The sequence below is a fragment of the Morone saxatilis genome, unplaced genomic scaffold, assembly GCF_004916995.1.
Source record: "Morone saxatilis isolate NCDOM2014 unplaced genomic scaffold, NCSU_SB_2.0 Contig10, whole genome shotgun sequence".
NCBI classification, from domain to species: Eukaryota; Metazoa; Chordata; class Actinopteri; family Moronidae; genus Morone; species Morone saxatilis.
In genome coordinates, this window is record NW_023339652.1 from 10926303 (window position 1) to 10940105 (window position 13803).

The 13803-nt window shown below is 41.9% G+C and overlaps 1 protein-coding gene across 1 annotated transcript; it reads right to left on the reverse strand.

The window, feature by feature from the left end:
• Positions 1–2972: 2972 nt before the first annotated feature.
• On the reverse strand, positions 2973–13580 carry cntn1b (contactin 1b). The gene is made up of 24 exons (XM_035673280.1): positions 13430–13580; positions 10526–10679; positions 10383–10418; positions 10131–10257; positions 9836–10017; positions 9107–9202; positions 8800–9012; positions 8539–8638; positions 8151–8335; positions 7875–7999; positions 7628–7745; positions 7323–7473; positions 7118–7245; positions 6846–7018; positions 6547–6670; positions 6213–6380; positions 5869–6018; positions 5711–5781; positions 5343–5595; positions 5087–5208; positions 4761–4950; positions 4530–4651; positions 4272–4428; positions 2973–4187 (listed from the first exon to the last, which is right to left on the reverse strand). The coding sequence occupies exons 2-24, from the start codon at positions 10578–10580 to the stop codon at positions 4105–4107; spliced, it is 3129 nt and encodes a 1042-aa protein (XP_035529173.1). The 5' UTR covers positions 10581–10679; positions 13430–13580; the 3' UTR covers positions 2973–4104.
• Positions 13581–13803: the final 223 nt, after the last annotated feature.

The following is a 13803-nucleotide window of genomic DNA, read 5'->3' on the forward strand; positions in this document are numbered from 1 at the left end:
CACAAAACAGAAGTCACACAATACTACAACCTGTCTGTTGTTATTTCTGAATTTAGACAGCACTGCCGGGCACTAGGTATCTAGGGAATATTTCCACAATGAAGTTTCCCAATTTAGCCAATGGACAGGAAAAGCCTCTTCTGTGAGAGTATACAATGCACAGTAAGCAATCAATTCCCCTCTCAATGCCACACAATACAGCTAAAATTGTTTCCGTCAGCCTCAAGGTGCACATTCTTTTTGTTCACTAATAGTGAGAAGGCACCTACATCAACCATCAGCCTGACAAAGTACCACCATCAGAAAGAGGGATATGTGGAGGAGCTATTCTTCACAGGGTAAACAGGGTCATAAACTACCCATAGAAGAGGCAATTACTTCCGGATCTGACACCACGGCCCATTTCAGCCAGTCGAACAGCGGGAGGGACCTCCAACTGTGGTCTAACAGGCTGCTAACCAGGTTAGCTGCGCTGCTAACACAGGCCAGCTCTGCCATGCCAAATTGGTCTAGGAGATTTAGTGTGGCTCTTTTCGAACCCTGGGAGCCATCTGATGTTGCTCGATAGGCCACTCTGCTCTGTGGGAGCAGCAGAAGTGGCTTCTCTAGTCTGGGCTAACTAGCTCGCAAGCCGGGGGACCCTGCCAAATGTATGTGATTTATGGGCCAGTGCGAAAGCTAATGCAGGCTGCTTTGCATATGTCCTGGTTTGGCTCTTTGCTGGCTTTACAGAGCTTATTTTGAACTTTTTCATACCATTGATGCTTATAGTATTCATAGCATTCCCCTTTGTGCTTCGAAACTGCTGCTAAATTATAGAAAATGTGTTCTATATTTAAATTTATAGTGTGCTGTTGTGCAGAAACACAGCCACCGTATATGGATAAGGATTGGGGATAATTCAGAGAATTGAAATGGGGCTTAAAGGGTTGAGAGGATTTGATAAAAATGCAATGAGTACATGTGAGAGGTAGGAAATCACGCAGACTGAACCTGCTTTGAGCACTAAGGGCTCCAGGTCTATTATTAAATCTATTTATGTGCTCCCACCATCACAGGTCCAACCTGACAGCCAGAGAGCATCTTCTGATCAAATGGAAAGCAGCAAAGGGAATATCTAATACGTAAATAATCAGCTGAATTCCACTGCATCGCTGGGAGTTTATTTACTGTATCTGACACCTGGCATTAGTGGTGTCTGTCAGAAACTGAGTGGGCTTATTGGGCAAGAACAATAAATAAAAATGTAGGCGTTTGTTTGCAGGGACTTGCAGACACCTTGGGTAATGTCATACTGTATGTGCACACTGACACAGGATAGAGGGGGTTGATGAAAGTCGACAGAAAATGTGTTAAGGCAAATAATTAAGATTGACATCATGTGCTGGTCCTGTCCTAATGCAGCGTCCGTGCAGCGTGTCGTAATATTCATGAAATCAGTTGCTCAGATGAATTTCCTGAAAGCGCCATTCACTGTGTGGATGCATTTTATTTTGACAGCACAACCAATGGCAGAGCTTTGTTTGCATATGCATTCTTGATCAGGCGACTTGACCAAATCACCTTTCTTATTTACAGTAAAGGCCGAAAGGGAGATGGGTGCTTCCTGCACATATCTTAGCATAATATCAGTCACAGCCACCACAAATAAACACACACACACTGATAAAGTAGCATATTAGCAGCCTTCCATGTTTTGTATGCACACAGTATTTGCCTGTGTTATAGCCAACCACTACCACAGTTAACCTAAGTGCCTTGCTCAGTGGCACCTCATACAAAAAACGGGGTACTGTTTTTCACATTGTGGAGATTTGACTTGGCAAACATGTAGTCAGAAGTCCCCTTTCACTGTAAGCCTGACAAAGTCACAGTGGAAAAACAAATCCTTTACTTCACAAACTTTTCAGGTAGAATCTGATTTAACAGAACGGCTGCCTTAAAATGTTGGATTTTAAGCATTTGTAAAAACATGAGATTTTATACATAAAAGATTGGGGTAATGCACTGCTTCAAGCCACAGAGATAGAATAAAGGCACACACTATGGTGCTGCCATTCATTGTCCACAGAGGAGCCAGACCAGAGCATGTAAATAAAAGCAGAAAGAACCATGTATCACAACAACAGGCTCTTCAATATCCTCCTCTGGAGGACGACTCACTCTCCTGCCATGGGAGACTCACCTATGTGCATCTGCTGTGACTGTTTGTAAATGATGGGAGCATTGATTTCAGCCTCACTTGGGATTCTCTGTGTCTAGGTAATTTGTTTGAGGGGAAGGAGGTAAAATGCGAGAAATGCTGGTAATGGAGGTGGAAACAGGGGAGATAAAAGCCACCCACACAGAGACTAGTGTACAGTATGAAAGCAAGCTACCTTTAAAGCACAAACAAAAGCACACACATTAAAAAATCCTTTTCCTTTTTTCTTCCTAAGCACCATCACACAAAATATGGATATGCTTTTTACACTATACAAGAAATAAGCAATAACCTTTACTACCATCCAAACCAATACTACAGGAGCATTTAGTGTGGAAAAGAATAATATTGCTGTGAAAGTGCAAGGCCATTCAAGAAAAAAAAAAACTAAAATTTTTCCAGTGCTGCAGAGTATTACTGAAACTATAGATGATATGACACAATTCAGATTGGAAATAAAAAACCCTTCTGTGCACTCCTGTGTCTGTGATTGGATTGAATGATAGACTAATACTGGTAAATGGCGCGTGGACATACTGCCATCTGCTGATTGAAATCACACATCACATTTCAATTTGCAGGCTGTGAGAAACCTTAAAAAGTACAGCAAGAACATAAAATCAATTATTTTCTTGCTCAAAATTCATACCAAGACAAAATATATCTGAATAATCCTATTAAAGTACTTCATTAACACTGTACTGACTGGAAAGAAACACGAAATGGACTAAAACTCAACCAATGAGACAATATAAATTGTTGCACTGTTTAATGGTTTTGCAGCCTGACATAAAGGAAATTAGTATACATATGTGATATATAGCAGTTTCTATCCAAACACAGTTTCATGGTTCATTCAAATATTCCATTTTCACTTGCAAAAATCATCATTGGTCTCTAAGGATATTGTCATCAAAGTGATATGGCTTTCATTGGTGCAGCTAAAACTCATACTTAAATTGTTTACGCATGTGATTCTGGTTAGAATGAATACTTTAATTAACATGAAGAAAGCATCCTTTGTACCTGTCATACAGCACCATTGAAAATGTAGAAAATGAATCTAAAAAAAGTTGAACAAAAGTGAAAACACCTTCCTGAATATAGAATCTTATGATAGTGAATAACAAACCTATTAAAATATATGATATACAGTGTGTGATCCAAGAAGAAAATTGGACAAGTGACATTATATATCCATACAATCTAGTCGCTCATCCTTCTCTTCTCATTCCAAACCAAATACAGTGGTTATCTTTATATGTTATTGATTACCTAACCATCTGAGAAATTTATAGTGCTTGTTATAAATAACATTCCCCCATTTTAAGGGTTGAATTCTACCTGTTTGTCCACACAGGAAACCGTGATTGGAACATAAAGGAAGTTGGATGACATAAGATGAACAGGACATAAAAACCAGCTCTATAACTACAGCTAATAACTTTAACATGGATTTTCTGAATGCATTTACAGTACAGTATGTGGAGAGCTTAATTAAAGAATTAAGTGCCTTATTAAATGATCCAACCAAATATTACCTGTCTAACGTTTTGGCTTTGACTTGGATAAAACATATTTGAATTTGACAGAGTACATTTCAGATCTTCTCCTTAGAGATATGATACGATCGATGCAGGAGTCTTATGCAGCTCAGTAGCACTGCTGTGTTCATTTAGAAGATGAAGTAAGTCCATAAAAAGTGGCGGGTCTTTTTTTTTGTGAACAACAGCTTCCTGTGTGGTGTTACAACAGAAGAAATGCAGGGCAGAGGCATGATGTAGGATCCTAACTGACTATCAGGTGAGGAGTGTTTGGAGAAGAAGACTGGATCTCTTATTACAGTAGGCCTACATAATAACTTCCCAGAGTCTATTATATACATGTTACTTGTGGCAGGCTTAAATTTCCAATCCTGCAATGCACAGTGCCAGCAGCACCAAAGACACCAGGCTTAGAGTGGGCGTGATCATAGATGCTTTACCTGAGGAAGTGAATACAACATGAGACAAATGAACCAAGAGGACAAAGCATCTTTAAATCAATCATAAAATTATATTAGTCTTACCCTGAATCCTAATCTTCCTCACTGGGCCATCTCCTCCTTCATAACGGCCTCGTACCATCAGCTCATAGTCTCCAACCTGAGGCATGGGGAAGTCCATGAAGTGCCAGCCAGTGATGTAAACTTTCCCGTAGATGTACCCTGTCTTTCTGAACATGACCTGGAAAACAAAAAGCATGGGACATTTTTCTGTCAGTCTCAGATCTAATTAAAAATGTATTATTGGGCAAAAAAGATAATAGCAAAGCTTCCCACACCCACCTTGTAGTACAGTGGGAAGGAAATATTGCCAAACCAGTCATACTGGATATGATCCCACCACACATACAACCACTGTCCTGTCCAGCTAATATAGCGCCACATCCTGGGAGGGTCTGGTGGTGCTGTAAACAAAAGAAAATTGTTTCTACTTCTACATCTGTGTATCATTCTAATAAGATAGCTCTCATTATAGCGGTTTATTGCCCATAGATTGTGAGTAACTGCTCTTACGTGGTCTCTTTGTGAACATCTCACAGTGTTCACCAGGGGGTCCAAGGCCGGCTCCATTGAAGGCACGGACCTCAATGAGGTAGTGGGAGTCTGGCAGCATGTTCTCCAACCTGGTCTGATTGACTGTGGCTGGAACAAATATACGGTTTGCTCCCGGCTCCGGATCATCGTACTTTCTCCAGTATTTGACCTGGTTAGAAGAAAGATGATAATTGAAATGTATATCTTTATCCAGTAGGTTCAATCAAAAGTTAAAGAGCTGGATAAACAGTTAGTATGTCTTTGTGTAATTCTTCAGTGTGTGTTGTTCAGTAAAAGCTCTGTACCTGGTATCCCTCAATGTACTGCTGCAGGCTTGTACCAGTATCGACTACTGGCAACCACCACACCACAGCCTCGGTGGAGGACACCGGCCGGGCATAGACGTCTGTTGGAGGCTCTATAGGGACTACAGAATTCAGACAAATGGATGAGAAAAGAGAAAAAGTTGGCCAACTGCTCTAAGTTTAGTGTCACACCCTTTACAGTATTCTTCCAAATGGAAACATAAAATTAAACCAAGCTGTAAAACACAATCCTCACCATCTCTTGGGTAGAAGATGGTCTTGGTGAGGCTGTACGGTCCGTCTCCTTTCAAATTAAATGACTTGATCTTCACCTGAAACTCTCTGACCTGGAAATCATCTTCAGTGGGAATGAATGTGGGGTCCCGATGAACAAAACGCCTTGTCTCAGGGTCTGAAATGGTCTGGGGAAACCAATCGTAACCGTCACGAGGCTTGAATTCCACAATGTAGCCAAACTTTTTGCCATAGAAATACCATGGCTGCACAGGCTAAGGGGGTCAGGAGTGGAAAGAGAAAAAGAAAGAAAAAAACAACTCTTAGATTTTGTAATGCAGGGATGTGTGTAAGTATTTATGGTGTCATGTGAACTGAGGGCTTACTCACTGTCCATGTGATGATGATTTCACCATTTCTGGTTCCATAACCTGCTACATCAGTGGGAGCAACCACTGGAGCTGAGAAGAACAAAGGTCATCAGAGTTTTTTTACCCCACACCTGTACTTACTTTCTGACTAAAAGGTAACTAGCATTCTCTCCTTACCAGCATCCCAGGTTTTGATCTTGAGGGAGGGGATGCTGGCCTCTCCGGAGCCATACTCGTTAGTGGCGATGATCCTGAACTGATACTCCATCCAGGGGTACAGGTCTGTCACTTCTGCCTTCTCCATACTGCCATCAAGAAAGGTTGGTGCTGAAAAAGACACGAATGTCATGTCAATTTGATTCAATTCTAAAAATTGTGCTACATTTGCTGTCTCTGATTATGCAATGCTACTAAAAACATGCAACGAACAGATCACATTAGGTCATAATGCTGTCATGATGCTCGAGTTAATCCAAACTGCAGAGCGACTTGGCCCCCTGCTGGCAGTTATCAGTACTCACAGGTGCTGGCGTCCTTCCAGTCATCTTCATTCAGAGCCCAGAAGTGTCTGGTCTGGATGGTGTAGTAGAGTATGGGGCTGTTATGATCCCCTGCTTTGGTCCACAACAGTTTCACCCACGTGTCCCCGATCTCGTCCACCCGGATCACACCCGGAGGCCCAGGAACACCTGGATTAGGGAGGAAAGGTACATATTCAGACAAATGGCTAGGGAGTTAAATATATAATGAAAATAGCAATACAGACTGTATATTTACTCTGGATACGAATATCAATCGAAATACTAAAATGGGATCAGAAATAAAAAATAATCAAAGTATCTACGATCGACTGACCTACAACCTTGAGATCAGCGTATGCCGTGTCGCTGTCCACCACTGTCTGAGTTGTGCAGGTGTAGCGACCTTCGTGCCAAATCTGGGCATTCATTATTCTCAGGTCACCGCTGCCATCATCACTCTGGACAACAGCAGGCAAAGACAAGGACATAAAAGAGGAAGGGAAAGAAAAACGAAGAAGGAAAATACGTAGGGCTGTTAAATCGTCATTATATCAGCAGGGTGTCAAGGGACCAATTGGGAGACATCTTAGAGGTTAAGATGTTAAATGAGGCTAGGATGAACCATCACCCTACCATAACACGTTCATAGTGTTGCCACTCAGCGTTAAAGTCGATGACCCTGTAATCTATGGCCCAGATGAATGCGATGTCCAGCATGGGGTCGTATGAAGCAGCACACCTCAGAATCACCTCATCACCAACCTTTACCTCAGTGTCTTCAGGTGCTTCTGTGATGCTGGTAGCCTCTAGGAAAAAGAAGCATCACAAATAAAGTTTAAACCATTATACAAATCCAAGAATACAGCTAATGTTCACTGTATGCACGTATGCGCATACTGACTAACCCGTAATGGTGAGATAGCCAGAGCTGTTGGCCTTTCCTCTGTCATTCTCAGCAAAGCAGGTGTAGAGGCCCTCATCATTTTTGGTGGCGTTGAGGATCTCCAGACTCCCATCGAACAGGATGGAAATGCTACAAATTAAAACATTAGTTAAGTTTAGTGGCTGCAACCCCAAGTTATTGTTGAGTATATTATAAGTTGGACTGACCGTGAACTGTTGTACAGGAGCTCTTTGCCCTTTGTCCAGGTGTACCGCGGTCTAGGAGCAGCGCGGGGTTTACACTCGATCACAACACGACGATCTTTAGCTCCAAGAAGCTGCTTCTTCACAGGGTTAAACTTGAATGTAGGAGCACAGGCTGAAGAGAGATTTAAATTGTGAATTGTTGTAATTGTCCCCACTCTTACCTTTCCTCTAGCAAAAAGGAATTTAGATTATTGTGCATCAATACGCAGTTCATTTTTACAGCTTGTGTCCTGTCCTTGAAACTGTTTAAAACACAACTGACTCACCAATGACTCGCAGCTCAGCGTTGGCGTATTTGATGCCCCAGTAGTTCTCAGCGATACACTGGTACATTCCTGAGTCATCGAAAGTGAGACTGGAAAACTTCAGCTCCCCCTTCCCATACTGGAAAACACATAGACACACACAACCCAAATGTAAACTCGAGTATGGTTTCAAAGCACAAAAACTAAGCTGATATCATGTACTCCACAATGTCTTTCATGGAAGGTGGCAATATGTATGACATTTTACCATATATCCATCTTTGTACCAGCGGATTAAGGGGAACGGCTTTCCTGACGCCACACAGCGCATGGTGTGCTCTGAGCCAATGTCAATCTGAGTGTTGTTGATGGTTTCCGCCCACTCTGGAGCAGCTACAAAAACAAAAGTGCCATTTGTTGCATTAGTGCTGTCCAAAATACCTATTTATTTCTATTTTTAGCTCACAAAGGAACGTCATGCGCAGATTCAATTATAAGAAATAATCTCTACACTGAGTACGCTCTACAATCTAACATCACTTACACTCCACATACACCCAGGCCTTGTACCAGTCCTTTCCTTTAGTGTTGATGGCTTCACACTCATATCCTCCCACATCTTCATACTGTACATTGTACAGATGAAGCACAGCTCCTGATTCACTGATCTCATGATTTGGTGGGAGGTCAGTGGCGTCAACCTTCCTCCAAACAATATGAGGGATGGGACTAAAAAGACACAAAAAAAAACAAATTGACTGAATTCAGACAAACTTAAATTACAATTGAACTCAAACTTTCAATAAAAGGTGACAAATGCACATATCAACAGTTATCTTCAAATAATCCAGTGTCTGTGTGAAAGCATAAATCTCATGAGCCCCTGTACTTCAATAATTCAGTACATCAAGAGAAGACACATGGAGACTTACTTTCCCAGAGCAAAGCACTCCAATGTAATATTAGTGGCCAGCATGGCAGTAGTATCTGGGAACTTCACCCTGATGTCTGCTGGGTACTTTCTCTCCTCACCTGAGGCCAAAAAAAGTACATTTTATCCAAATGTTGCAAGAGATAGTGTGTCTTTTTCTGTAATACATATATCCCTTAATTGTGATTAAGTCTGCAACATATGTTGGATATTATATGGAGATTTTTACTGTTAAGCTGCAGCACAACTAGCTTCTACTAACCATCATCAGGGGGTGAGGGGATGAGGGGGATGAACTTGGAGAAGACACTTTTCCCGATGATGGGGCTGGAAACAAAGCAGGAGTAGTTTCCTGCATCCTGAGCTTCCACTTTGGAGATGTACAGGTTCCCCGTCTTCTGGGATACAAACCGACGGCGATCTGTGTTCAGGAAAACTGGGAACTCGTTGTAGATCCAGCGGTAGGTCACCTCCTCTGTAAAGGAAAAGACAGAGGGACATGAAAAAGTTGTCATTGTTATCTTCACAAGACTGACTTATCTGATGGAGACATGAAGACCTGTACATACCTGGCCAGGCTTTTGGAGGGGCACACAGCAGAACAGCTCCCTGTCCTTCCTTGACATACACTGGGTCTCTTTCCTCCTGGGGAAATTCCTCCACAACTACATCGCACATGAGGAGAAAATAAAAAAGGATAAACACACTAACTCAAACTTCAAACAGGAAGGGCAGTTTTGATATTCTTAACATTGTATCTTTTAGGTCAATTTGAAGACCCGTTCAATTTGACTTCAGGTCAAAACTGAGATGACAGTAATTCAAGGCAAAATTAGAGTGGGTGATAAGTTGGTGGTTCTTGAAGAACTGAAAGGTAGATTTACAATATATGTAGCACAAAACCTCCATATCCACATCTAGCTCATTTATGCCCACAATTTCAATTATAAAAGGGATAGGTGACTAAACTTTTACGTTTTTTAGTACTACTTTTGGGGAGAATAAATTGAGATCAAAATAGGAACGAATTCGAATCAGCATCCAATGTGGCCTAACCCTAGAGACATCTGAAACACACTGCCATTGCCTTGTGGTCACTTGTATTAGGGTTGTAGCTATTTTGTTGAATATTCTTTGGCCAGATTTAATTAAAAACTATATTTGTATTGAATGTGCTGTGTACCATAGTTGCTTTTATTGAAAAAATAAGCACTCCACGTATTGGTCAAGCTCCCCTTTAGCACCAGCAGAGAAAAAATCCTGGTGCCAGCCAAGACTAACAGGGTTCAAATGCTTACATCCAAACTTGACCCTGGCTTCCTTGCTGATGACGGTGCCATAGATGTTCCTGGCCACGCAGATGTATGTCCCAGCATGTTTATTTTGTCTGGGGTTGGTGATAACCAAGTTCCCCCCCACAAGGCTGTAGTGCTCGTCCGGCTGCTCCATCAGCTTGATTTCCCAGTTATCCCGGCGCCACCTGGCAGTAATACAAAACAATTCTAATCTGTATCTATATAAATCTAAATCGATATACGATAGATAAAATATACAGCATTAATGATTTGAATGAAAATCTTTAGTGTGTATAACCTGTATGTAGCTGGTGGATTAGCCCTTGCCCTGCAGTTCATAGAGATTCTCCCATCGGGTGAGTCCTCAGTGTAGACCACATCTACAGGCTCCTCCTCAAAGATGGGGCCATATCCAGTAGCATCCTCTGACAAATTTTACACAACAATTAGCTTCTGTGCTAATTACAAATCACCCTTTAACATTGTGCTGCGTGCAGTGTTTTTTTTGTCCTGACTCATTTGGACAACAAATCCGAGAAACTGAACTCACCTCCATAAATTCTGGGCTCACCAAATAGGACTGCCACTGCAAAGCAAAAACATAGTCATGTTAGCTAATGATGCGCAGGTACTACTGACATTCTTGTTAGGAATTTTGGGGGGAACATTTTTAGGCATCACTGTGCCTCTTACCTGTGAGGGAGAAGGAGGAGGAGAGGGCCAGGAGCAGCAAAGCAGTGGAAGCCATGACAGTCAGAAAACCGACTTACCGCAGCCACGTGAGTTTTGTGGATGTGCAGAGGGACACAAATAAAAAAACGATGGGCAGGACATGAACTGGAGAGGGCTGAATAAGAAACAAAAAAAGAGTTGAGGCTGTCAGAAACAGAACTGCTGCTTAGAACATCGTGTGTAAAATGATCAGCCCTTATTGTGGCAACAGTGTATTATTATTATTATTATTATAATAACACATTTAAGATATAATACCAGACTGATGACTGTGCATCACTATCCACACTAGAAACTGAGTGCAGAACTAGCTGGAATCCTCCTGGTGTATATAAATGATGCAGGATGTGAGTGACTCAGCAGAACACTACAAGTAGTCATGCAAAGCGCGTACACATCCACCAGGGCATGCACCGGCAGAGACACAGTTCTGCACATAAGGCTGTCTGTTAACAAAACATAAGGTAGCACTGCAGAAGACGGCCCCTGTTGTGCCGTTACACATGCTTACACATCACTTCTGCAGGATGAGATGGCAGCACTGCTGTGACTGCAGTGTTTCAACTTTCAATGTCAAACAGGACAAACAGTACCCTCTAGGATGCGCTTCCAGGAGGCTTACCCAGACATTTTCATCCTAACCCCAATTAATCTCACTCCTCATGCCTATACCAACCAAAACCTGAACCAAACCGATGAAGGCAAATGAGTACTAGCCAATCAGAGGCAGAAAAAGAGAAAGTTGACAGAGGCTTGCTCAATAGTTATCAGACCTCAGAGCAAAAAGGGGCAGGACTTAGGATCGGCCAGTTATAGTCTTTCACTTGTCCAGCATGACATTAACACAACATTAATATATTGTTTACTGTAGAGCACAGCTGTGATTTCTTGAAGTTTGTGTTCGTGGATGAGGATACACTACGCTCTACATGCCTCAGCTGACTCCAAAATGCATCACAGAGCTTTTGGACAAAACCTACATCTGATAATCGTCCTATAGTGTCACAGGCCAAGGGCATATGGTCAGGAACAATAAACCCACAGCAATCTTCCCTTAGAAATGTTTAGATATGCAAGTGTCCAAAACGCAAAAATTCTGGGAAATAAACGTAATATTACATAGAAAAAAACAAATGGTAACTTCTTCTTTGGGGGGTGAAAAAAAGTATAAACTTACTATTTAATATGAATTTAAAGAAAAAATGTATTTAATGGTAAGTTTTTGAGGTAAATATTGTGGCAAATGCTTGTCTATCCTCCAGTTAGAGGAGCAGCCGGACAGTCTTTGCTGAGTTGTTGTGGATGTGAGAAGATATAGAAAAAAAGGGTAAAAATTGCCAGACAGCCTCCTCCCATGTGCCTCAGCAGCCACGTTTGTCTCAAGCACACAGAAATAGAAAGAGGGAGAGCAGAGGCTTACACCCAGTATACATGCACTCTTGATGACTCAACAATAATATCACCACAGTATACCAGTGGGTGGCTGCATCTATCCTGCATTTGAATGGCTGTATGTCTTCAGACTGTTTATCTTTGAGAGGGAGTAGGCAAAGAACAAAGAGTGAGATAACATATTCAAAAATCAATAAAGTTTAGACCTCAAGCTTCCAGGACACTATTATATAAATATATATATATATATTTGCTACAACAATAATCTATGAAGCCAAGGCTATACCTTGGCATTATAGATTATTGTTGCAGCAATCTGTTCTACCACTAATTCTAATCAATTCATCGGAGTGTGTTTTCATGTGTTTCCTCTCGCAATAATCCCATCACAGATCCGCTTTGGACAGGGCAGTGAAATTTAGGTCAGCACATGTATTAAGCTCAGTGTCTTAGTGACCGCCTGAATAACCGTGTTTGTAGAAAAATCCCATTGAAAGTCGAGACTGAATTCAACAAGAGGATGAATAATGCTGTTTGGGTTAGAGGAGACTTGATGAAAGTGCTTCCTTTGATTTGTTTGAGTTCTTTGTTTGTGAGTGAGTGTGCTGGTTCTAGCTCTTCTGCACCACACAAGCTAGAATATGTCATAAGAAAATACGGCCTCATGTTGAGGACGTGAGGGGAGAAGTATCCCCTTTTCTCTCAACATCTTGCAGCCATGACAGTTTTCTTAATTTCTGACATCTAAAATGGGAGTGGCTAAATTATTCTTGGTCTCTGGTACATTTTGTATTTTTCTGTTATAGTCCAGTGGACACTGTAGGCAGTGAAAAAAATTCATATTCTGATGATATATGTGGATCAATGTCGTAATAGTTATTGCAATATTTAATTTAGTTTCAAACCAAATATATTTTATACTTAAATGTGACTGTAGACTCAATAGCTACAGACTTTATTAGAGTACCCTATATTATACAACCTTTAAGACACTGATTTATAAGGGAGTTGCCCTCCTGCCAATGAAGGACAGTCAGTCCTTTACCACAGATATGGCATGGTGCACCCAGCAGCTTCCTGCGCCCTTGACGCATTCAGTATCTGACTCTTTCCACCTTGCGTCTCCTCCCTGCCCCACTGAAACACACTTTCTTAGATCAGCATGTGCCTTCCATGACTACAAGTGCAGGATGAGAAGCAAAAAACATTTTAAATTGTACAGCGCTCACTTTGTCGCAGTCATTTAAAAAAACCCAATGCAGCCTCTACAGAGCAACTGCGCAGCACCCTTACATCACTTCACCCCAATGACGACTGAGCGGCACCGGTAATTCACTGCTCTGCATTGCGGTACTCCTGTGCCGGTCCACTTCTGCACTACAGCGCTGAACACACTCCGGTTTATCCTCACTCAACTCCAGACACAAGAGCCACTTAGGTCATGCACACACTCGCATGTGGTGTGGTTCTTACCTTTGAGGCAGAAAAGGGGGGATTTCAGTACACTGTCCGCATGGCACACCTGGACCCGAACCGCATCATCCCACAGCCCACCCGCCGGAGCGTCCCGTTCAGCGCAACTTTTCTATTGGAGGACAGCAGCGGAGTGACACCTCTGTGTGGCAACGAGGATGCGGCTGCGATTGGTCCACGAGAAAGGGAGGATGGAAGGGATGTGAGCATCATGGTGCTACGCATCCCAGACAAGTGAAATAAAACCTCTGCGGAAACTAAAGTTGAGCTTTTTAATAAACTGAGAACAGGAATTCTTTTAAGATGAATGGATTACTTTCGTAGCCTACCTATTATTTGATTTACCAGCAAGTGTAAGAAATGCAATGAGTCTA